The sequence below is a fragment of the Thalassophryne amazonica genome, chromosome 4 (genome assembly GCF_902500255.1).
Source record: "Thalassophryne amazonica chromosome 4, fThaAma1.1, whole genome shotgun sequence".
NCBI lineage: Eukaryota > Metazoa > Chordata > Actinopteri > Batrachoidiformes > Batrachoididae > Thalassophryne > Thalassophryne amazonica.
Window position 1 is genome coordinate 107,385,292 of NC_047106.1, and position 26,755 is coordinate 107,412,046.

The 26,755-nt window shown below is 42.7% G+C and overlaps 1 protein-coding gene across 1 annotated transcript; it reads left to right on the plus strand.

The window, feature by feature from the left end:
* Positions 1–1,531: 1,531 nt before the first annotated feature.
* Positions 1,532–25,479, plus strand: trmt9b (tRNA methyltransferase 9B). The gene is given in 12 exon segments (XM_034168394.1): positions 1,532–1,778; positions 15,696–15,895; positions 22,751–22,768; positions 22,771–22,794; positions 22,797–22,922; positions 24,216–24,254; positions 24,257–24,469; positions 24,472–24,569; positions 24,571–24,645; positions 24,647–24,710; positions 24,713–24,993; positions 24,995–25,479. Coding segments are annotated over 11 exon segments (1,242 nt in total). The 5' UTR covers positions 1,532–1,778; positions 15,696–15,738; the 3' UTR covers positions 25,142–25,479.
* The last annotated feature ends 1,276 nt before the right edge of the window (positions 25,480–26,755 follow it).

Here is a 26,755-nt window from a genome sequence, read left to right on the forward strand (position 1 = left end):
AGGAGCATTGGAACGACACTTTTAGCCAACTTGGCATCACTGTCCTCCTTCAGCATACTGCAGCAATGAAACTGAATGTGGTGCAGCAGGGTTTAATTGTGCGCATGTCAGAGAAGAACGCTGTCACGCTCTATTAAGGATCATCACTAATCAAGACGGATCAACACGCTCAGTTGCGACCTCGATGACAAGAGGCGAAATGAGGGTGGTGCGTGATATTCGTGGAAGATTTTTTGACAGCCAAAAACATGCTCCACAAAAATCACCAACATCACACATCAACACGGACAATTAAGAAACCTATTCAGATGCATTAAGTCACATTAAGAATGTCAGGAACGTGCCAAGAATGACACAAATATAACATTCGTAATGCATCCTGCCTATGTGTAAAGGCACCTTAAATCACTGCTGTAAAAGAAGTCTGAAACATATTCAATGAATTGTAAATTTTCAATTATCCATCCCCTGACTTGTCCAAAGAAAATGACTGTAAAATCTGTATTAACAGTAATTCTTGTATTTCATTTGTCCAATTACTTATGGGACTGTTTATAAAACGGCTGTAATTCCTAAAAGCTCAATTCATTATTTTTGTTAAAGCCATTAAATTAAAGCTGAAAGTCTGTGCTTCAGGCAGCACGGTGGATTAGTGGTTACCACTGTTGCCTCACAGCAAGAAGGTCATGGGTTCAATTCCTGCCTGTGGCCTTTCTGTGTGGAGTTTGCGTGTTCTCCCTGTGTTTGCGTGGGTTTCCTCCGGATGCTCTGGTTTCCTCCCACATCCCCCCCAAAAAAAACAAAAAAAAAAACAAAAACAAAAAACATGCGGGTTAGGTAGGTTGGAATTTATCGGGTTTAGTAATGTTATTTATCTATTTGCCTATTTATTTTTAATGATCTCAATTGTGTCTAACTAGTAAGTCCCTTCGGCTGCTCCCTTGTTTGCACTCGGGGTCGCCACAGCAAATCCAAGGTGGATCTGCATGTTGATTTGGCACAGGTTTTACGCCGGATGCCCTTCCTGACGCAACTCCACATTACATGGAGAAATGTGGCAGGGGTGGGATTTGAACCCAGAACCTTCAGAACTGAAACCAAGCGCATTAACCACTTGGCCACCAATTTCCATTAATTCCTCTAATTTCAAAGGTGGGTGTGGCTGTGTTTTGACTTCAAAATATCAAATAAATAATTAGATGAATAAATAAATAAAATAAAACAATGACCACAAAGACATTTCAGCACCAAGTCCAAGTAACTTGCACTGAACTGTGGAAGAATCTTAAAATATGTGGATGAAAAAAAACGTGTATGAGCGTATTGTTCCTTGTTAAAACCGGAATCACAGCACTCACGAGAGGCAGGTAAATGTGTTTTAAATTTTTCTTTACGATTTAGAAATCTATGTCAGTAATGTAACGTATATTTGTTTGCTAATATGTTTGGCTGAAAAAGTAAACCGTCTCCCGTGGTGCCCTAATTGTGAAAGGTATGACCGGAAGCACTTCCGTACATTGCATGTAATTACCGGCTGTGCATTTTATGCTGTTCAGTGCACCGCTGGCGTTCACGCATCTTCGCGCACAGAGCAGGTATTTTATTTGTGAGGCTTCTTTTTGTGCGTTTTTTTCTGCGGTGTTGGTGATGCGCTCGGCGCTGCCGTGTGGGGCGCGTGCTGCTGGCAACGATGCCGGATCGATCCTTTAGATCGATCGATCGATCGCATGTGCGAAGAGGTAGTAACTTCAGCTCGGGGACGGACTACACGACGTACGGTAAGTGGATGTGGCTCCTCTCTGAATTATAAGGATGCAGGGGAGGATCTGCAAATATTGACTTGATAACGACTGACGCTGCAGCGCCAAACATTATCCGCTGGATGAACTCAGATGGGACTGAAAAAATGGGCTTGAAGTCTTGACTGCGTTCACATTGCCGGTTAAAGTCACCTGAATTAGATTTTTTTCCCCCCACTCCCACCACATCTCATGTTTTAAAGTTGAAAGTCAGTATTCTGTGTCAGATCTGACTGTCTCACACACACACACACACACACACACACACACACACACACACACACACACACACACACACACACACTGCTCACATTCACCAAGATGTGTCAGAACAGATCTGAATCATATTTCAGACAAACCTAAAGGTTAAAAAAAAAAAAAAAGGTGTAGCACAACTCAGGAACCATCCACTCCATCCACAGCAATCACATTGCCAGAGGTCAGATTCAAATCAGATTCTGTTCTGTGTAAGAAAAGGGTCCGAATCTGGAAAGGAAAACTTGAAGGGCACTCAGTCGAGTGTGTACCTCTATATGTCAATACTGATTTTTGTGTTGTCATCCAAATCATTATCTGGATCTGCAAATCCTTCATATTCATTAAGATTAATTTATATAACAAAAGACTTTCTTTAAGATGTAAACCGTATTTCTTGACATCTTGATAAAAATGTTGCAAAATGTCCCAACTGCTACTGTAAAGAGAAGAAAAAGAATAATGCATAGAATAAAAGAAAAACCTGGATCTAATTCAGTGGAGTTTGTTATGTTCTCCACCTTGCACCTAATTTTAATGAAAATAGCCCTTTTTTAACAATCAAACTGAAATGTGAAAACGTAATTTCCTTGGAGGAAGGTTTAAAAAAAGATATGGCATGTTAACACATTGTGTGAAATGCCACCTGAAGAAGAATAGGTATTTTGGAATAAAAACAATCAACTGTGTTGCTGATTTAACCATGATGCCACATGAGATTTGGGAAAACACAATTGTCAGTTCTACTTTCACAATTTAAAGCTGGAAGGTTTATAATTCATATCGATACACTTCTTCCTTTTAAACTATGGCTGCTGGTGCTGCCGGTGGGTAATAAATGATAAGAATCAATGCTTTTTTCAACTCTAATCAAAATCAGAAAGTTGATTCAAGTTATCACGTGCACATGCATGAAGGAAGTGCACTTTTATCAAGACACAACCTCTGGCTATCTGAAAAGAAGCACGCCCAGAAATAGAAAGTCTTGTAGTTCCTTGAATGGCCACCTGAGGTCAGTGTCACCAAGTGAATGGTCACTCCTTAAAAGTGGTCGTCAATTGCCTCGTGTCTGCTTAAAACTAACTTTAGAATGATTTAAGAGGTTCTAGTTTGTCACCTGATGGTTGATAATCACATTATTCCCTTTGATCGCTTTGGGTGAAGAGAGTCAGACTTAGAGAGTCAGACTCTGATTGCTGCCCCATCTTTTATTATGAAATAATGCTGATTTTATGTGGAAATGATTGTTGTACAAAAGCTGCAAGTTCCTGTCGCTGAGATAGATGATGACTGGAGTGCAGTTTTAAGCAGAAACAAGGCGGTAATCGGTGAATTGCTGCCGACGCTCCGAAATGACACATGTATTCCAGCAGAAGAACCATGAGACTTTTGGAGACATCCCAGGTGTGCACGTGATCGCAGATGATATGATCATCGCTGCATCATCAGAAAAAGAGCACGACGAAATCCTCAGCAAAGTCATGGTGAGAGCATGAGAGGCCAGTGTGAGGTTCAGCGGTGACAAGATCCAGTACAAGGTCAACACTGTGAGGTACATGGGTCACATCATCACCCCAGAGGGACAGAGACCTGATGACGGCAAGATAAAAGCAATCACCAACATGCCACCTCCATTTGACAAGCCTGGCCTGCAGTGACTGCTTGGTATGACAAAATACTTGGCGCAGTACATACCCCACGAAGCTACACTCACAGCACCTCTGAGACAGCTGCTGTGGAAAGATGCTGTGTGGCAGTGGAGCGCGCATCACAGTGCTGCGTTGGAAAGCTTGAAGGCCGCCCTCACAAAAGCACCTGTGCTGAAGTTTTATGATCACAGACTCCCACTAACCATACAAGCAGACTCATTAAAAGATGGACTGGGAGCATGTCTTCTTCAAGGAGGTCGCCCTCTATGCTACGCTTCCAGAGCACTCACTGAAACTGAGCAAAGATATGCTCAGATAGAAGAAGAGTTAATAGCGATAGTCTTTGCAACCAAGAAATTCCATCAGTACATATACGGCAAGATGGTAGCAGTGCAGTCGGATCACAAGCTGCTAGAGATCATCGCGAAGAAGCAGCTTTGCAAAGCACCGGCCCGACTGCAGCGAATGCTGCTACAACTGCAAAGGTATGATCTTAACATCTCCTACACACCCGGGAAACACATGTACATTGCAGACACGCTGTCTCGTGCAACTGAAAACAGAGAGGCAGACAACATCGATGACCTGTGTAACGAGAAGGTTGTGCACGCCCTCTAAGCCACAGATGTGCTGAGCGCAGAGACACTCAGTCAGCTGAAAGAAGCTACGGCAGCAGAGCCCATGCTGCAGGCTTTGCGTGAGACATTGGACAAGGGCTGGCCAAGAAAGAGACGCAGCGTGGACAACAACCTGCACAGCTACTGGCCAATGAGACACAGCATCAGCACAGAGAACGGCATCATGATGGTAGGAGACAAGATCATCATTCCTCAGAGCTTCAAACAGGTTATCTTAGAGAAGCTACACATAGCTCACCAAGGTATTTAACAAACAAAGGCCAAAGCAAGAAGACTCCTCTACTGGCCTGGAATGACATGTGACATCGAGCTCATGATCGAAAAGTGTGGGCCATGCCAGCAGCTGCAGCCACAACATCAGAAGGAGCCACTAATCGCGCATGACATTCCTGAGTTGCCTTGGATGAAGGTAGGAACAGACATCTTCGAACTAAGAGGTCAGTCCTATCTCTTGTTAGTTGATTACCTGACAAAGTTTCCAGAAGTGTTGAACATCCCAGACAAATCAGCACACACGGTGATACAGAAGATGAAGTCTGTTTTTGCCAGACACGGTATCCCGAAACAGATTGTTAGTGACAGTGTGCCATTTGGCAGCTATGAAATGAAGTCATTCGCTGTAGCATGGGGGTTCACACTCACACAGTCCAGTCCGGGCTACCCACAGTCCAATGGACTTAAAGACTGTGAAACATGCCCTGAAAAAAGCACTGCAAACTGGTACAGCTCCACGTCTTGTACTACTGTCGCTGAGAAACACACCAGTGACAGGACTGAGCGAATCTCCTGCACAGATGTTGATGGGAAGGGTCCTGAGAAGCACACTTCCATGCTCCAGTGCTGTGTTGCAGCAGTCCACCTCGCAGCACATGCACACCCGACTACAGGACTTGCAATCCCGTCAGCACTACTACTACAACCTCCACGCCAAGCCACTTCCAGAGCTGGCCCAAGGTTCCACAGTGCACATGTGCACACGGCATGGATTGGAACCTGCTGTAGTGCTATGCAAGAGAGGTGAGCCACGGTCTTACACCGTGCAGACACCGGCAGGACAGATCTTCAGAAGGAATAGGCGTCACCTATGGAAGATCCACCAGAGTCTGTTCAGAGAGACAGACCCTGATGAACATTCAGAGGACACACAACCCCAATGACTGCCAGCTGACCCGCCACCGCAAGATCCTCCGGCTGAAGCAGACGACTCCTCTGTGCGCCACACCAGAAGTGATAGAGCAGTGGTGCGCCCCACCAGATACAAGGATTTTGTGATGGAGGTATCAAGAGTAACATTTCAGTCTTACACGTGTCCCCACCCCCCGCCCCCCCCCAAAAAAAAAATAAAAAAAAAGAAAGAAAAGAAAGAAAATAAATGAAACAAAAAAAAAGAGACACAGAGACACATGTATACACTGAATTTTTCTACACATGTATTACACTGAATGATTTAATGTTGTTATTATTGTATGTTTTGATGTTTTTGCTTGCAGGATACACAGAAATGTTCAGTTGCCTAGTAAGGTTCACTGGAGGCCGATGAATGTTTAAATGAGTTACCCTTGATTACAGTATGCAATGTTTCTAATTAATTCTAAAGCTAAATGACATTTACCATAAGAAGAATTGAATGATACTGAATGAGTATGGTTTAGGAGTGTATATGTTGAATATATGAATATATTGTCTATGATTTAAGTATGCAAATTCAGTAAGTATGGGTTCAACTTGTCAGCCATGTTCTCTGCTTGAAAAAGGGGGATGTGGTGGATTTAGAATAGGCACTCGATGCTCTCTTATGTTTGCCTACCTACGATCTTCACGAGGGTGATTGATTACTCTCCCCTGTGTAACGTTCGATGATTGATGTTCAGTAAAGCCTGAGAGAAGACGTGAGTTTTGTGTCCGGTCGTTTATTTTGTTATTATAAGTGTTTACTCAGTAAGTTTAATAGCCACCCTCCACTCGGGTATGAGTATAATAAAGTAAAGAACATAACAGCTTAGTGACATCAGATCCACTGTTACTCCATGGTTAGTGAGACATTAAGCTGGTCATAGTTTTCAGTACCCACGTCTAAGCCACTCACTGCCCAGCCTGCAAAAATATGCTTTAAAACACAAGCCAAAGTTAGCCTGTTAGCTTAACTAGTTTGGTAACTCTTGAGATGAGAGCGTGTTGGGCTTTATTCCTCCTGCCCAAGTCCTGCCAGTTTTGCCGATGCTCCACCCCTTTTCCCGTTTATGGTATGGCTGGGATTTAGATGGCGTAAGCAGTGCCTCTACAGTTACATTATGTACCTTGTCTGTGGAAGGAATCAGTTATCATTCCCATTCCAAAAAATAAATCCCCAAAGGAATTGAATGATTTCCGACCTGTGGCACTTACCTCATTAGTGATGAAAACCTTCGAGAATTGGTCAAGACATCACTAATGGACTTGGTACAAGACAAACTCGACCCTCTACAGTTTGCCTATAGACCGGGTAGAGGTGTTGATGATGCCACTGGGTTACTTTTACATTTGGTTTTCAAGCACTTGGAGGGAGCAAAATCTTTGGTTCGTTTACTTTTTGTAGATTTGTCCTTTGGATTTAACTGCATTCAGCCTCGTGTTGGCAGATAAACTAATGAACTTTTTTGACTTTGAACCGAGCATTGTTAGCTGGCTTCTGGACTTTTTAACTGGGCGGTCCCAGCGCGTTAGGGTGAATGGACAGCTGTCAAATGTTTTTTCCTCCATCGGAGCACCACAGGGATGTGTTCTGTCTCCTCTTTTATTTGTTTTATACATCAGTGACTATCAGAGTAAATGCATCAATCGTCACATTGTTAAATTTGCTGACGACTCTGTCATTGTGTCACTTTTAAATCAGGAAGACCTCGAGCATGGTCCTGTTTTATCAGATTTTATTGACTGGTGCAGCAACATCCTTTTTAGATATCAATGTGACCAAAACCAAAGAAATGGTTATTAATTTTGGCAGGTCACTTTCTGTTCTCCCTCCAGCTCTCATAAATGACCAGTGTGTAGAGCGGGTCCAGGAGTACAAACACTTGGGGACCATCATTGATGATAAACTGTGCTTTGAGCCCCAAGTGGATGCAGTTTGTAAAAAGTCAACCAGCGCATGTATTTTTTACAGGAGCTTCGGAACTTTCATGTGGACACTTCCTTTATGAAAATATTTTATTCATGTTTTATCGAATCTATTTTAACCTTTTCTTACATTTGCTGGTTTGATTGTTTGTCCATCAAGCAGCGAAATTGTCTTAATGGACATTGTGAAGGTGTGCTGTAAAATCACCAGAAGCTCACTTAACGATCTTAATGAAATTTTTAAGGTCAGATGTCTTAAAAAAAGCTAAGGCTATTATAGCTGACCCTTCTCATCCTCTTTGGCATTAGTTTTCACTGCTCCTATCCGGCCGCCCTTATGTTGTCCCTCGGTGTAGAACTAACAGGTTTAAAAAGTCCCTGATTCCAAATGCTATTCGCTGTCTCAATGCACATTTGTAAATGTTTTAGTTGTACTATTGTTGTGTTTGTTTGAGATTGTAACTGCTGCTGCAAACAAATTGCCCCACAGGGACAATAAAGAAACCTTAAACCTCGAACATGGTGACACCATTTGAGCTTCAGAGCCAGTCTTCAGAAAACCTGTGAGTGACATCACCGAGGGTTTGTCCATTATATATATATGTTCTCTACACAGATTGCAATAGCCAATCACAGATTAGCCTTTCTGTCCATCATTTACCTGTATTTTGGCATGCTTGGCGTCAGAAAGTTATGTTGGATCCAAAAAGGCTAGGACCAAAAGTTATATTGGATCGGTTCCCACTGACCAATAGCGTTAGAGCTTACTGCCAACAGCTAGCCAATCAGAGCGCGGCATATGAAGGTCAGGAACTAGCTGACAGACACTGGTTGAAAAAATGGCAACAAACACGTCAACAACAGCAGAAATCGTGTGCCAGCGAGGTTTGCTGAGTTCACAGAGGAGGAACTGGTGGAAATATTGAACTCCAAGGATGCCAAAAACACTAAGAAGGTAGACAAGCACGCTACTGACGTTTTAGAAGCATTCATATGCTGTTCACAACAAAATAAATTGATCTAATTTACTGACTCTTTGTTGTTTGCTTAATTTTTTTTGGGGGGGGACATAATTGATGGATGGCAAGTCGTCCAACATAGAGAAATATTGGATGAAGAAAAGTTATATTGGACGAGGCGTACCATCCATTATTTGTAATATACACTCAACAAAAATATAAACGCAACACTTTTGGTTTTGCTCCCATTTTGTATGAGATGAACTCAAAGATCTAAAACTTTTTCCACATACACAATATCACCATTTTGCCTTAGACTGCCACTTAGACAGCGTGTGTGGCGTCGTGTGGGTGAGCGGTTTTCTGATGTCAATGCTGTGGATCAAGTGGCCCATGGTGGCGGTGGGGTTATGGTATGGGCAGGCGTCTGTTATGGACGAAGAACACAGGGCATTTTATGATGGCATTTTGAATGCACAGAGATACCGTGACGAGATCCTGAGGCCCATTGTTGTGCCATACATCCAAGAACATCACCTCATGTTGCAGCAGGATAATGCACGGCCCCATGTTGCAAGGATCTGTACACAATTCTTGGAAGCTGAAAATGTCCCAGTTCTTGCATGGCGGCATACTCACTGGACATGTCACCCATTGAGCATGTTTGGGATGCTCTGGGCCGGCGTATACGACAGCGTGTACCAGTTCCTGCCAATATCCAGCAACTTCGCACAGCCATTGAAGAGGAGTGGACCAACATTCCACAGGCCACAATTGACAACCTGATCAACTCTATGCGAAGGAGATGTGTTGCACTGCATGAGGCAAATGGTGGTCACACCAGATACTGACTGGTATCCCCCCAATAAAACAAAACTGCACCTTTCAGAGTGGCCTTTTATTGTGGTCAGTCTAAGGCACACCTGTGCACTACTCATGGTGTCTAATCAGCATCTTGATATGGCACACCTGTGAGGTGGGATGGATTATCTCAGCAAAGGAGAAGTGCTCACTATCACAGATTTAGACTGGTTTGTGATACAATATTTGAGGGGAAATGGTGATATTGTGTATGTGGAAAAAGTTTTAGATCTTTGAGTTCATCTATACAAAATGGGAGCAAAACAAAGTGTGCGTTTATATTTTTTTGAGTGTTATATATATATATACACGTGTGTATATATATATATATATATTATATATATACACACACAGTCTATGTTTATTATATTATATAACTTTATACTAGTGCAATGAAATGTAGAGAGCACATAACTCCACGATTAGTGGCAGCAGTAATGTGGTCTTTTCTTAACGAGCTGAACTGCAGCCGGGGGGTGCTGATTGGAAATCAATTTTAAAACTAATTAAATGTGACTCCAGACACTGCATCTTGCTCAGAATAATACCAGCTCGTCTTTGATCTCAAGGCCTTCTTCTTCACCAAATAAATAAAATATGCTGGTGTGAGAGTCCGGTGCAGTGATTCTGCTCTCCGTTGAGTCTCCAGTTAGATCGATATTGTTTCTGTTACATGCTGTATGTATGATGTAGTGTGGAGCTGTCAGTGAGGGGAGGCTAAAATATTCATCAACCCACACCAATAAGAACTATGTATATAGTAATTCCTATGCGGTAACCAGACGTGTAGAGACGTCAGCAGTGAAGGTAAGTTTAGCCGAGTACCTGTCACGGAGTTGAGTCATAACACTTAGCGGGTAAACCTGTCCTCGGTGGCTGCTAATAGTGCAGCTCACACAATGACTGTGCAGCCAAGTGACACCATTAATCTCATCCCAGCACTGCTGAGGTCTGACCTGAGGGATCGCTTCTCACGCAGGACTGTAAACGCGTGCAGCTTTTTGGAAAAATTGCAAATCGTCCCTCTGTGGACAACCTATCGATTTAATATGTGCAAACTGGTAACTTTCAAAGAGTGTGCAGTCGAGGTTCTCCCTCTAATTTGTGTGCTGAGCGTTACCTCTGTGCTCTGATTTCATTTGCGTGCCTGTTGTCAGTCAGAGGCGATACTCTGAGCCTCTCCAGCTGCCGGTTACGTAACATCAACTGAGCGCTGCCGCGGTGTAGCATGCAAAGGGGGAAAACCCAGGCGGAATTGAACACGGACCATAATGCATTCTTACATAAGGGCTGTTTTTTGTTTCTTTTTGGTTGTGCGATACAGATGATACTTCTCCAGAACAAGCAGTGAGTAAAGATGCGATGCTGCATCATGGGTGCACTGTTTGGAGGTGATGGAGTGCACAGGCGTGTAGTGAGGAGGAAGGGTACAGCGCTGATGAGCTGCAGTGTGAAGAGAGGCCTATTTGTATTCAGAGCTGCTTTTGATGAGCCGGCACAGGATGTTCTTCAGTAATATCCTGTGTTTAATGTTCCAGGTGAGGCTGTTACAGGCCATATCCTGTCAAGGACACATTATGTGATTTGCTTTGAAGAGATGTGGTGGTGCTCGGTGGGTGGGCGGGTAGGGCTGTAATAGATTTCTTTTGGATAACATCATTAGTGAAGTACACTTTGCTCTTTGAAGGTACAGTTTCGTCAATGGGGCACCATTTGTAAAATCAGAGGTATATCTTTGGAACTGTGTTTTTTTTTTTTTCTTATTATTTTACACAATTTTTTGAGATTTAAATATAAATTATTCATATAATTGGTAAGCAAAAATATATTTCCAAAATGCATTTACATTTATTAAGTATATTTAACAATTATATTTATCATTTAGATTTATATTTTACATTTATATTTAAATGTCACCAAATTGTCGTTGTTGAAGTCTCAGAGTCTTGTCTCTTGAAGTCTTGTCTTGCTTCTGCTGCGTTCACACTGGGCACGACACGAGTGACTGCAGCCACAGGTTGCCATGTAATTCCTATGTAATGATGCGTTTTGGCGCCAAACCGCGCAGCGTGATGCGATGGACGCGAGTAAAGCGATTTTGAGCATTTTGCGCGTTTGTAGCGCGATATTACGTCGCATCACGTCGCGTTGCCCTCCTTTCCAAGTTGAAAATCTGAACTTTTTCGTCTCTTCGCGCCGCGATGACCAGGTCAGGGACTGAATATGTAGTGACGTGGAGATGTCTGGAGTTTGACTGAAGATGTGAAACATGTCATGTTTCTGGTAGCAGCCTGTGAGCAGGACTTATGTCTCTTTGTCCTTTATTTCACAATTATGAGAGCGTTTTTGGATGCGAGCAGCCAGCACCACAGCAGGGAGGAGCAGAGTTCTTTTTATTTTTATTTTACGTGTGCGCATGAGGGAATCGTCCATGGAGATTATTTTACTTATTAACTACACAGATGTATAATAAAGCAAATGGTGACTGGTTTCTAAAGACAATTATGACAAAGAGTTTTTTTGGGAAAGGGCGAGGAGCAGCCCCACAGCAAGCAGCGGAGTTTCTTTCTTTCTTTCTTTTTTTTTCTTTTAACGTGCGCGCGCAAGCGAATCGTCTGTGTGGAGAATATTTTATTGATTTACTACACAGATGTATAATAAAACAAATGGTGACTGGTTTCTAAACACAATTATGACAGTTTTTTGGGGGAGGAGCGAGCTGCAGCAAGAAGCGGAGTTTCTTTTTCTTTTTTTTTTATTGTTTACATTTGCGCGTGTGAACGGGACAGTTGGTCCTCAAACTGGGTCCCGCAGAGGCGGAAGGATCACTGAAAGCAGTCATCATCCAGACGCAGCTCCTGCAGCAAATAATGATACTCTCTGTATTGGGAGCTTTTCACAACAACTCGCTCCGTGTGATCAAGGTCTGTCATGATGACTTGACGCCAAGCAGAATGGAAGCTCCTCCTATTTGATGATGCACTGGGGCGAATTTTTGCAGCGAAAGTCTACCCAAGCAGAGCGCCACACCGGGCGAAGGAGGCGCGTCCGTCGCCACGTGACCCCCGCAAATTTTTAGCGTCTGATCGTGCCCAGTGTGAACGCGGCATTAGACTGTTGGGGGGTTCCCATGATGCACTGAGTGTTTCTTTTTATTCACCTCTTTTGCTCTGTATGCACCACTCTGCATTTAATCATTGGTGATTGATCTCTGCTCTCTTCCACAGCATGTCTTGTTCCTGAATCTCTCCCCTCAGCCCCAACCAGTCCCAGCAGAAGACTGCCCCTCCCTGAGCCTGGTTCTGCTGGAGGTTTCTTCCTGTTAAAAACGAGTTTTTCCTTCCCACTGTTGCCAAGTGCTTGCTCATAGTGGGTCGTTTTGACCGTTGGGGTTTTTCTGTAATTATTGTATGGCTTTTGCCTTACAATATAAGCGCCTTGGGGCAACTGTTTGTTGTGATTTGGAGCTATATAATTAAAATTGATTTGATTTGATTTTGATTTGAATAATAATAATAATAATAAGAAGAAGAAAATACACCTCTGATTTTATAACTGGCCTCCCATACTGCTTTGGATGATTTTTGGTGACATTTCTTTTCACCACTTTTATAATACTACGTGACTGCAGAAGTTTAATGTTGGACATGGGTATTCCAAAGTGTTTGGAACATAAACTCAGCCCTGAGGTCCGTACGCTTCACTGTGACTATCAGCTTACTGTTGTTCTTTGTGTTTTGTAGCAGCCACATTTAGCCAAGTTAGATCAGGTCTGGGAGCGTGCACTGGAGCCACGTGTCACCGCAACTACGGCACTATGGAACCATCTTGGGACCCGCGCCCCATCAATACCTCTTGAAAGTACCTATCTCTCTGCCATAGCCAGGTCAAATGAGGACATCTCCTTGGCCATCCCCAGCTGCTGGGGTCCTCAGCACTGACGTACCTGTGTCCTGGATCATACCTAGGGCATCGCACCATATGGACAAAATGTGATGAATGACGTTCACCACACAAGCAAGTGACACTCCTCATCTTAGTCTCCCTCAGCTGAGCGAATCAAGATGAAGATTCAGGTTGTCATGTCGATCCAGTCCTGGTGATAATGAAAATGATGGTTATCGTAGACTGAGAATCCCCAGTGCCAGTTCTTTTGGTTATCTATTGTCAGCTCTGCTGGATAAATGGCTGGAAGTTTTTTCAGCCTCACCTGCCCCACATAAAGTATTGGTCAGGGATATAATACAGTGGCCTGATTGCATACTGATTAGATCACAGGATCAGTGAGTGCAAAATCATATTTCAGTTCTAAGAGGCCATATTCCTCCATCTTGGCACACATAGTTCAGACACGACCCACACAGACTTCCAAGAACATGCTCAAAATGTGATCTGTTGTTTATAACATTAAATTAAATACTGGACATCAGCCTGGTTCCTTTGACAAACTACATGTAAAATCATTATTTTGTCTGCTCCCTTTTGTTTGTTGTCCTCAAAGTGGATCCCTTATGGATCTGCATGTTGATTTGGCACAAATTTTACACTGGATCATCTTTCTATGCAACACCAGTTGTACATGAAGAATGGGGCATGATTAGCCTTAAATTGGGACCTTCTGTTTCGGAGGAAATGTGGAGCGTGCACCACTGTGCTCTCGTACATGCTTCTCCTGCACACTTGATGCTATTCCGTTTGCATTTTGCATCTTATTTGGTCTTATTTGTTGGACCTTGCTGTCAATAAGAGTTGAGATGGCTGCTGAGAGGACTGCTCTGTGATATGGACACGGTCTCCTGTGGTTTGACACAGTGACAGAAGACTGACTTGGCATGAGGAGTGTCCATATGCTGTGCTGCAGGGAGGACTGATCGTGACTACAGCAGGTGGTACTTGATGTACTGAGCTGAAGCTGTGCCATTAAATTACCACCATGAGATGTTTGAGTGGGTGATTCAAGACTTTAACGAGCAACAGGGGCGGCTTGTTCATAAGGATTTGGGCGGGGAAAAGGGGGGATTTTTTTTTTTTCCGGTCTGAGTCTACCCCTGTTCCATGGTTAGCAGTGTTCCAGGCTGCTTGATCTGCCTCTGACTGTTATTGTCCAGTCAGGTCTCCAATATTTTTCACAAAAACGTAGCTTTCAATGCGTCTTTATGGATTCTGGGCATGCACCGCATGTTAGGTGTTTACATCATACACAACTGTGAAATCGAGCTGTGGCATCTGTCAATGCTGCGTTCAAATGTGGATCCTTGAGCTTGAGCATAACAAGTGGATTTACTGACGAGACGAGGGTGGGGGGTTCATTCTGCTGGATGTTTCTGTCGGTGAGTGCGTTACCATCACGTAAACCATTTGTCATTATTGTCATTTATTTTAATGTTATTATGCCTGACAGAATAACATGTTCATTTACATTAATTTGTTACAGCGCCTATAAGGCGTTCATTTTTTTAATCGCGATTGGTCGCACATTGCTCCGTGTTGTTTCGATCTCACTGACTTGGTCTGCAGATAAAGTTTTTTTGAGAGCAATAACTAGGTTAGATGTCTGTGCCTTTGGACACTTTATGCACGGTTTCTAAAACACCACCAGATCAGAAGTATTTCATTTTTTTTTTTTAAATAGTGGCAAGAAACTCACGTGACGAGCACAACCACAGCACATGGGTTAGTTTATATGGTTAAAACAGCCTCATTCATGTTTCCTCCGCTTAACCAGACATGGAGGTAAAGTACATGTAAATACGTTTCATACCAAAGTTAACTTGCTTTAATAAACTGTCATTGTTTATCTTAATGTTTGTTGTTTACAACACATTAACAGCTTCAGGGAGCTCAGACAGGCTTAAAAATGATTGATCATGATGCTTTTCATCAGATTTTAATGTTCAATGGACAGATTTACAAATGAAATGGTCTTAGAGCCATAAGATAATTATTAAGGGACATATTGTGCAAAATCATCTTTTACAAAACATCTACAAAGTCCTACAGTTCTATAAGTGTTTTCATAATGTTCTGATTAGATGAATTTATGTCACCGCTTGTTTAACACATCGTGATATATAACCCCGATCATATCATTTGATTAATATTTTGCTTGTGAACATTCCTGGATGCAACCTTCTTTAGCTTTCCACCTGTAATTTATGTAGCTAGAGGGGAAATCTTTCTGTTGTATGCTGCCACCTAGTGGGGGTATTGCAGTATAAGTTAGTCAGCTAACAACAATTGATCCGATTGTCTTAATGTATTTACCGAATGGGTTGCTTCAATCAGTATCAGAAAAATTTCCCCTCCTGATAAATTTTTCAGGAGCCGCCACTGAGGAGCAGTGTTGACAGGAAGCAGTGGCAGCCTTTCACATGGACACTTTTGAAAACTGTGATTTATTATATGAATGCAAGCATTGCGATAACTGTGTCCCTGCAGGCATGATGCTGTGAGGACACTGCATGAGGCAGCCAAGACGATCATGATGGAGGAGGCTGCCATCCAGCTTGAGAGAGACCACGTGCACAGTGTCTATGACAGGATTGCACCATTTTTCAATGACAGCCGATACAAAGCCTGGCCAAAGGTGCGACAGTTCCTGTTGGACCTGCAGCCGGGTAGTATCGTGGCTGATGTGGGTGAGTGTTCGCTCCAGCAGTGCTACATTCAGTATCTGTCCTCTCAGTCATGTACATCAGTGTTGTTTTTTTTGGTATATTGTTTAAAAAGTGAAAATTCTGGAAATAAATAAGTGTTACGCAAAAACGACCACAATCCCTGTGGACAAATCAACTTTATTCTTGCTGAAATTCCCCAAAGTAAAAAATACTTAAAATATATTCGTAATTTTTAAATGAAATTAATGAAGCATATAAACCCATCCATCCATCCATTTTCTTCCGCTTTATCCGGAGTCGGGTTGCAGGGGCAGCAGCTCAAGCAAAGCCGCCCAGACCTCCCGATCCACACACACCTCCTCAACTCCTCCGGGGGAACCCCAGGGCGTTCCCAAGCCAGCCGAGAGATGTAGTCCCTCCAGCATGTCCTGGGTCTTCCCCGGGGCCTCCTCCCAGTGGGACGTGCCCGGAACACCTCTCCAGCGAGGCGTCCAGGGGGCATCCGGAAAAGATGCCCGAGCCACCTCAGAACCACATCGTCCGCAAACAGCAGAGACGAGATTCTGTGGTTCGCCGAGAAGACGATCAAACTTGACTATCTAGAGGAAGTAAAAGTTGTAACAAGGTTTCCGTAGGTGAACCTGCGGAAGGATCATATACACCCCCCAAATAATATCACTTAACTATTTTAGTAGATTGCTTTATTCATAGTATTTATGAAATATGAGCTGATGAATAATATATACTTTATTAGGATCACAGCCAATAAATTTAGCTATAATGTGTTGAATCGTTAGTCTTTCCTTGAAGCAATTAAATTGGAAAAAATGTTCCAAGGTCTACCTAAATTTATATATACAGTGGCTTCCAAAAGTATTGAAACACTTGGTATTTCACACATTTTAACTTGTTTATCCCATTTCAAATACAAAATTTTTTTTCTAAAATTATCTTCCTTAAACTTAAACAAATCTCTACAACTTGATATAAATTACACTCAACAAAATATAAACGCAACACTTTTGGTTTTGCTCCCTTTTTGTATGAGATGAACTCAAAGATCTAAAACTTTTCCACATACACAATATCACCATTTCCCTCAAATATTGTTCACAAACCAGTCTAAATCTGTGATAGTGAGCATTCTCCTTTGCTGAGATAATCCATCCCACCTCACAGGTGTGCCATATCAAGATGCTGATTAGACACCATGATTAGTGCACAGGTGTGCCTTAGACTGCCCACAATAAAAGGCCACTCTGAAAGGTGCAGTTTTATCACACAGCACAATGCCACAGATGTCGCAAGATTTGAGGGAGCGTGCAATTGGCATGCTGACAGCAGGAATGTCAACCAGAGCTGTTGCTCGTGTATTGAATGTTCATTTCTCTACCATAAGCCGTCTCCAAAGGCGTTTCAGAGAATTTGGCAGTACATCCAACCAGCCTAACAACCGCAGACCACGTGTAACCACACCAGCCCAGGACCTCCACATCCAGCATGTTCAGCTCCAAGATCGTCTGAGACCAGCCACTCGGACAGCTGCTGAAACAATCGGTTTGCATAACCAAAGAATTTTTGCACAAACTGTCAGAAACCGTCTCAAGGAAGCTCATCTGCATGCTCGTCGTCCTCATCGGGGTCTCGACCTGACTCCAGTTCGTCGTCGTAACCGACTTGAGTGGGCAAATGCTGACATTCGCTGGCGTTTGGCACGTTGGAGAGGTGTTCTCTTCACGGATGAATCCCGGTTCACACTGTTCAGGGCAGATGGCAGACAGCGTGTGTGGCGTTGTGTGGGTGAGCAGTTTTCTGATGTCAATGTTGTGGATCGAGTGGCCCATGGTGGTGGTGGGGTTATGGTATGGGCAGGCGTCTTATGGACGAAGAACACAGGTGCATTTTATTGATGGCATTTTGAATGCACAGAGATACTGTGACGAGATCCTGAGGCCCATTGTTGTGCCATACATCCAAGAACATCACCTCATGTTGCAGCAGGATAATGCACGGCCCCATGTTGCAAGGGTCTGTACACAATTCTTAGAAGCTGAAAATGTCCCAGTTCTTGCATGGCTGGCATACTCACCGGACATGTCACCCATTGAGCATGTTTGGGATGCTCTGGACCGGCGTATACGACAGCGTGTACCAGTTCCTGCCAATATCCAGCAACTTCTCACAGCCATTGAAGAGGAGTGGACCAACATTCCACAGGCCACAATTGACAACCTGATCAACTCTATGCGAAGGAGATGTGTTGCACTGCATGAGGCAAATGGTGGTCACACCAGATACTGACTGGTATCCCCCCCAATAAAACAAAACTGCACCTTTCAGAGTGGCCTTTTATTGTGGACAGTCTAAGGCACACCTGTGCACTAATCATGGTATCTAATCAGCATCTTGATATGGCACACCTGTGAGGTGGGATGGATTATCTCAGCAAAGGAGAAGTGCTCACTATCAGATTTAGACTGGTTTGTGAACAATATTTGAGGGAAATGGTGATATTGTGTATGTGGAAAAAGTTTTAGATCTTTGAGTTCATCTCATACAAAATGGGAGCAAAACCAAAAGTGTTGCGTTTATATTTTTGTTGAGTGTAGTTAAAAACATAAAAGCTAAGATGATGAGTTGTACAAGTAATAGAACACTTTGGTGTAACACGTGTAAATAATCAGTTTTATTGCCAGTTTTCTTCAAACAAGTCAGGGGATGGATATATGAACATTTCCAAGTCACCAATTATGTCTTGGACTTTATTTCAATCAATCAATCGATTTTATTTATATAGCGCCAAATCACAACAAACAGTTGCCCCAAGGCGCTTTATATTGTAAGGCAAGACCATACAATAATTACATAAAAACCCCAACGGTCAAAACGACCCCTGTGAGCAAGCACTTGGCGACAGTGGGAAGGAAAAACTCCCTTTTAACAGGAAGAAATCTCCAGCAGAACCAGGCTCAGGAGGGGCAGTCTTCTGCTGGCACTGGTTGGGGCTGAGGGAGAGAACCAGGAAAACGACATGCTGTGGAGGGGAGCAGAGATCAATCACTAATGATTAAATGCAGAGTGGTGCATACAGTCTCCAATTCGCCCAGCCTGGCCTCCAAAGCTACGAATAAGCTACACTTATTACAAGTACCATTACTGCTAAGGAGGCCGAGGAATAACTAAACAGTTCGCACCAGAGCAGAAAAGTGCGGGAGAGACAGGAGAAGCCGCCATGCTAAACCGGCTAAGAGCTAGTAGCTGCGCTAAGCTAGCGGATTCCTAAAGACACACAAAGTGAATAATGTGTAAATAATTTAGAGGTGATTCAGCAGAGGGAGTGCTTTAGTTACGGCACGTGAAGATTACACTGTGAAACAAATCGTTATCTAGATAACTAGATCAATCTAACTGCGCAGATTAAACAGCTAACAGATACAGCAAAACACCGCTGTGCTCCGGAACAGGAAGTGATACAATACCGCAGCGAGAACCATTTATTTACATTAGTTATGAAGAAATACAAACAGTATGGCACTCTATGGTAAATCTGTGTGGAGTAGACAGTTCTGAAAAACTAAGTGACTGTGCAAGAAGGAGAAGAGTGAGCAAACACCAAGACACCTAGTCAACCCAGAAGAAGTTATAGGCTTCTGTGGCTGTAATTGGAGAAATTGTGCACAGTGCAAGTTTTCCATTTTGTATCCCCAGTTATAAATGGACTGCATTTATATAGCGCTTTTCCATGTGCATCAAACGCTCAAACTGCTTTACAATTATGCCTCACATTCACACACTGATGTCAGGGTGCTGCCATGCAAGGCGCTCAGTGCACACCGGGAGCAACTCTGGGATTAAGGACCTTGCCCAAGGGCCCTTAGTGATCTTCCGGTCATTCTGGGGTTTGAACTGAGGATCCTCTGGTCTCAAGCCCAACGGCCCTATAACTTCATGTTGAAGTGTTATAAATGAGGAGTTTCTTTCACAAAACATCAAATCTAGGCTTGTATCTCAGATGCACCTTCTGGCAATTGTAGCTGAACTTTCAGGTCTTCTTTTAAAGAAAATTCTTCTGCCATACTGTTTGTATTTCTTCATAATTGATATGAATAATGTCCAAGACATATTCAGTGACTTGGAAATGCTCATATATCTATCCTCTGACATGTCTGAAGAAAGCTGGCAATAAAACGGATTATTTGCAGGTGTTATACCAAAGCGTTACGTTACTTATGCAGCCCGTCATCTTGGCTTTTATAATTTTAATTAGTTTATATCAAGTTGTAGAGATTTATTTCAGTTTGAGTTTAAGGAAGATAATTTTAGAAATTTAATTTTTTTTTTGTATTTGAAATTTAAAATGTGTGAAATATCAAGTTTTTTGGAGGGCACTGTATATAATCCATTTGCACTGTGTTGCAACACTGCTTCCTTCTATTAGTAAATTTAGTCTTTATATAATGTTGTATAATTTGCTAGACATTAGGTGTGATGTCAAGCCAATGACATAGCACATAACTTTAGCATGAGCTGAATGGCTCCATCACTAGCAAAAAGATTTATAAAGTGCTTTAAAAAATATGTACTTGTGGTGGCTGAGGACCTCAGTGAGGGGCGCACCTTAAAGCAGTGATTGACAATGAGTTTAATTATTCACATGTCTTTGAAAAGCGGTTAGCACCACATGATGCTAACAGGCTAGTGTTAGTAAGCTGACTGCTCTTTGTTGAGAGTGATAGAATTTATATTGTGTTGAAGAAAACATACAGAGAGTTACAGTTTTGCTTATAAAAATCTTATTGTGTTATGGCCCGGTCACACGGCATACAACGATTCCTGAATGCAGGGAAAAAGTAAAAAAGTCACAAATTGTCAAGAAAAGGTGGACAAATGAGCTGTTGACTTTTCCCATCACAGAATAGCCTGCGAATCAAGAGCGCAAAAGGAACGAAAGACGAACAAAACAAAACCAAAGTTAATGTTGATCTCCACGCTTTAAATGAAACACGCCTGGAACCACTGCTGTAGCAGTGTGTGTCTGCATCCCGCTCTGTGTTCCAGGACTCGGTGCTGGGACGGAGCTCTGTAGCGCCTGAGTTCTGGAGAAGCTGCAAATAGAAGCACGCAGTCTGACCCATTGTGGAAATCTGTGCGCATGTTAGTGGATCCACCTGCTCTGGTTGCTCGTCCAGAACAACAGTGGGATCATCTCCTTCATCATCAAAATCCTCACTGTCTGGTTCAGACTGACGACCTGCTGCGCGCTCCATCTTGCTCCAATTTAGAAAAAAAAACAAAACTGAAGCGCTTGCTCAACATTCATAAGATGCCTCATTTTTACAAAACACAAACAATACCACACTAACCACACACCCTAAATACTCCACCAAAATAATACACTTTCCAAACACACCAAATATTTCTCAAATTTCTCAAATACACCTGCAATGCACATGTACTAAGCGTTTTTCGTATGTTGTTGCGTTCGTAGATTTCCTTGCAGCTGCATATGGTTGCTTTTAATATATGCTATTGTTGTGTGCAGCCCTTGCCGCAATCCTGCCTACGTGTTTTTTTTCTTGTGTTGTAATGCACTCCGTTCTCAAAACGGTAAAGCAAACAGCACTCAGGTTTCCAGATGTAGAGCGGGATGCACTGCTTCAGGGCTGGGTACCTCAGATTGCAAAGTTCAGAGTCCTTCTGTGTTCCCTCCCCCCAACCAAAAAGTAGAAAATATTGCCATTTAAAGTCACAAGCAAACTTAAAACTTCCTGTCTCTTGTTTCAGCATAGAGAGAGGGAGAGAGAGAGAGGGAAAGGGAGAGAGAGAGCATGCAAAATTGGACTAAAAAAATCCGCGAAACTGCGAGGCCGTGAATGAATATATCATCAGAGCAGTAAATTGAGCAGTCTGTGTAAACTCCTCGCATTAACCCCCCTATGTGCGGTTATTTTCAACCAGCTGCAGCTGATCCACAGTGTGAATTCTGCCTTCCAGAACAGCTGTTATATAATCATCTGAATCATCTACCTGTTGCCACATGTACTGAATTGCTGGATTGTCATTCCTACACTCATATTGTTATATTGAATAAAAAATAATAAGCGCACGCAGGAGGTGATTTCTGCTGCTGCCGCTGCATTCAAGTTGACTATATAAGGTGCCTGAGCCCCGTAAACTGACCCCCACCCAGATTAAAAAAATCCAAGCAAACAGGCTGAGTTTCCCCTGTAATTTTCCGATGGTACATGAACACAGCATCAGCATCAGCGCTCATAAACTGGCTTCTGCACTGTGTGAAACATTCAGCTGGTTGAACGAAGTCAAACTAAATGCTAACGTTACAAAAACTAAGCAAATGATGAGAAACAGTCAAGCATGACAGCAAAACGAATACAGACGAACTGAGGTTTTTTGGCGGCATTTGTTCAAATTTTTCGACAGTTTAAAAATCTGACGAAGTGCCAGCTGCAGGAACAAAGCTGCCGCGAACGAAGTCAGACTAATCGCTAACGTACAAAAACTAAGCAAACGATAAGAAACCGTCAAGACGACAGCAATACGAAATACGGATGAATTCAGGTTTTCGGCGGCATTACATTAAATTTTTCGACAGTTTAAAATCCTGATAAAATGTCAGCTGCCGGAACAAAGCTGCGCGAAGGTTAAACCGATGCCAACAAAGTCAACAAAAGTCAGGTTTCTTGTTTCATTTGGGCTTCGTTGACCTTCGTTAGTGCCGTGGTGACCGGGCCTTAATCTTCAAGTAATTTGATATGATTCCTGAGTTTTCTGACAGACAGGCTAACACAAACACAGATTTGGGTGTTCATAGAATTTGGTTTAGATGAACAGGTGGCTATCTCCTCTATTCTGCAGGCTGTGGCAATGGCAAGTATCTCACATTAATAAGGAGGTGTTCAGGTAGGATGCGATGTTTGTCGCCCCTTGGTGGACTATGCCTGGAGCCAAGGGCACGAGGTCCAGATGTGTGACAGTCTGCATTTGCCTTACAGAGATGGCTGTTTCGACGCTGTGCTCTCTATCGCAGGTAATGGACAGAATAACGGGAGGTTTGGCTGCTTCCATTTGCATGAAGCTCAGCTGCTGCTCTTAACTTCAAATTCCAGTTAGAATAATGATAACCTTCACTCTGATAGGGATGGGTATTGATAGATTTTATCTATCAATTCCACTTATTGATTCAATTCTTTATCAATTCCCTTATCAATACCGCCTGTGAATTTTCTGTGTACTAAAAGTAGGCTTTACAGGTTTTCTATGTCAACAACTTTTATTGAGTCTTAAAGTAAATAAATATGAAATTGGTCACTGGATCCTTGATCTCTGGACTTAAATAGAAATAAACAAAATCTGTGGTTTTTGTCAAAAGCATTTCCTTTCAGATATAAATGAGACAAATTTAACTCCATAGCCTCTGAGCTGCAGTCTTACATGGCGGCTGCACTGTAAGATGAATTTAATTGATAAAGAATGGAGGACGTCTCATTGGCATGTTGTAGCTTGTTGTCTGTATTACAATGTTTGGAAAAAGGTGTTATTTGATTTAAATGGCAATTTGCTTTGAAGTTATTAATTCTGACCGGTATCTATCTTTCCAACGATTGGAGCCACGCATTTAGTCTAACAAGACAGATGATATAATTATTATCATTATTATTTCTTTTACCTGAGGGACAGTAGCTTCAGTGCGCTGCCCCACGAAAAGTTAATGAATGAATAAAAACTCTGGTGTGGAAGGAACGGAGGAAGATTCTCATTTCTTGCCTGCAATAAGACAAGAGTCCCAGTCAGTAACTTTAATCCGCACAAACGCGACTCACGATTGACTTCTTTAAATGGCTTTTGAGGGGGGTTAATGAAGAAATTACAGACCTGCTGCTTCTGAAAAGCAGCGACGCAGCAGGTCGCTGCTTGAAGGTTTGATTGAAGCAGCACTGTGACCAGCTGACTCAAACAGCGTAGAGAAATGATAATTTTCCCAATACACACCCTCAAAGCAATGGCTGCTCCGGCGTAATGTGAACTGATAACCAGTAAGTGCGTCGTTAAGCAACAGGGCTATTGATGTTGGTAGATCGAATCCTTTATCGATCTTAACAGGAACCGGTTTTCGATACCCATCCCTAACCCTGACGCAAGCTGGTGTTGACTAGCCATGGCAACTGAGAGTAATTAGGGCTAAAGGTGGCAGGTGATTTGTGCTCTTGTGGCGTGCATGTTGTTGTGACTGAGAAATCATCTATAATGTGATACATCCCCATTAAATTAATGCTTATTCTGCAGGTTGGCAATATTCGGACAAGTTCATGTTTTCTTTTAGTCATACATCATTTGTCCACCAAAGAGCGTCGTATTCGAGCAATAAGGAGATGGCTCGCACCCTGCGTGTAGGCGGACGCATCATGATCTACGTGTGGGCCATGGAGCAGAAGAGGCGAAAGTTGAGAAAACAGGATACTTTCGTACCCTGGAACCCAAACCCTCACTCTTCCTCCGCCTTCAGCAGGAAACACGCCAACCTCGCAGGAGGGGCACAGCCACAGAGTGTGAGTGAAGCCATAGACAACACTGACAAGCCAGGAAGGTTAAAAGCACATCGTCAATGGTGGATGAAGACCTGACCTGCAGCACGCCACAGCAAACCACACACAGACTGTGGTTCTTCTCCAGGTCCCCTGGATTCTGTGTTTGACTTCGGAAACTTAGCCATCTCCAGGTCGTCATCCAGAGAGCTGAGCACTTTATCCTCACCCCACTGCGGAAAATGAGGGGACCAAGGTAAGCCAGCGTGGGAGAGGATGCAACCTCATCAAACAGGTTCCAGCTTCTTCTCCCCCTCATCTGGTACAAGTTTTGAAGAGGATGTTTTTGAGTCGGGTCACGGATCCGCACAACATGGAGGAAGTGGTCACCAGTCACGCATGTGCCTCCTCCAAAGAGTCGCTTTGTCCTTAGTCCGGGATTGTGGATCTCTGGCCCTGCCAGATCTCATTCCTTACCAGAAAGAGCACGTGAAGCAGTGTGGAGATGAGAGCGATGGTGGGCCTCAAGTGAAAGAGCAGCAGCAAAGCACACAGAGTCCTCAGGTAGAAGGTTCCCTGCCCGAGGTACTATCACGTCTTCAGGGAGGGAGAACTGACAGAGCTGATAGAGAATCACGTCCAGGAGCTCCATGTTAAACACACCTGCTTTGATCACGCCAACTGGTGTGTAGTGGGCAGAGAAGTCCAGCTGTGGAAGATCTGATTTTTAACCTGATTTGGGCATTGCCTCAAATTTTAGTACTGAATCACACATGAATACTTTACTGAATAACATCTGTATCGATGTAAGAGTGTGGCTGGTTGATGGAATTCCACATTTTAAAGTTTGAACTTATTTTAAATCTCCTTGTAGTAATTTTTAAATGTGAAGAGTCATGGAAGTTGCTGTGAGTTTATCAGATACACTGGATCCACAGAGATCTAGGATTGAAGGAGAATTCTGGAAAATTGCAACCTAGGTTCTATTTTTTTAGATGTTGTAGAGGCCATCTTTTTACTCCAATTTATTTAATGGGCACATTAATTATTGGTCACACAAAACTTACATTAGCAAGCAGAAGCTACCAGGCAATTTAATGTTACGTTATGCGGTGAAAACTGTGTGTTAACCACTTCTTGTCACTACTGAGCAGGTGAAGATGTCATTATAGAAGTTAGTTGCGTGGACCACTTCAGTGCGGCACTAAACTTGCACGTTTACTTCACTAAATGTAAGTAAACCTTTTAATATGGCCTACTGTACAGTTAGCTGTCTACCTTACCCCTAGCCATGCCTCCTGGTGTTGTGGCTGTCCCACAGAGTGCCAATAAGTTGACTGGGTCTCACAAAACAAGCGCCTACTCAGGACTCAGCTTGTTAGCCATCTACCGCTACACAGGTGGATGGCTAGGCAAAGGTACATGGCTAACATTTAGTGAGGTAATCCGTGGAACTGGACACTTACAATGAACTTTTCGCTTGCTCAGTAGCGACAAGGAGCGGGTTTACTCCAAGTTCTTATTGTCCCGTCCAATAACATTAACTAACTGGTTAGCTTCAGCTTCCTTGGCGATGTGCCAGTTAAATACATTTTTGTTCCAAGTGAAAAGATGAGTCCTAAATATCTATTAAAAAAAGAGCTTGACTGAAAAAACTGAGCTTCTCCTTTCAGAATAAATTTAGGTTTTAATTGGACTATTTTAGTGTTTAACCACAGCTGTAGTAATTGACAAACAGATTGTGGAAGTGTTCAAGAATGGCTACAACTGTAAATTATGCCACGTTTTATAAAGTACTCTTGAATCATAACAAGCAGTACCCAGATTCTTAAGTGTTGTTGTGTCATATCACAGGGAGTCACAGTGTTACTACAGATTTTAACTCTTACAGAGTCATCATTTCTCCCATGGTAAAGTTTTAAGCATTGTTTTCCTTTTTTGTACTAATAGCCACAGAGGAAATTGTAATAATGCTCTTTACTCTTCCAGTTGCTCTTAAATGTTTCATGTAATGATCTGTGGCAAAGTCTTGGTTTTTGTCTGCCTGTTTATTATTATTGGTCTTATTTTTTTAATTACAAATTAAACTGTGGATTTGTTGAGCCAAACGTACAGCACATACACTATTTATTACTTTCTGTAAAGTGCTTGTGTAATTTGTACAAAATCTTTTAAAACTAACATTTGAAATGTGTCTCATTGCACCAGAGCACGTCGTCAGTGCTTTACGCTGTTTGTAACGCTTGTCTGTGTTTCAGCGAATCTACTTGCCTCATAGTATACTGTGAATATACACTGCACTGTAGTGCACAGGTATGTTGCTGCTTGATGTCAGATG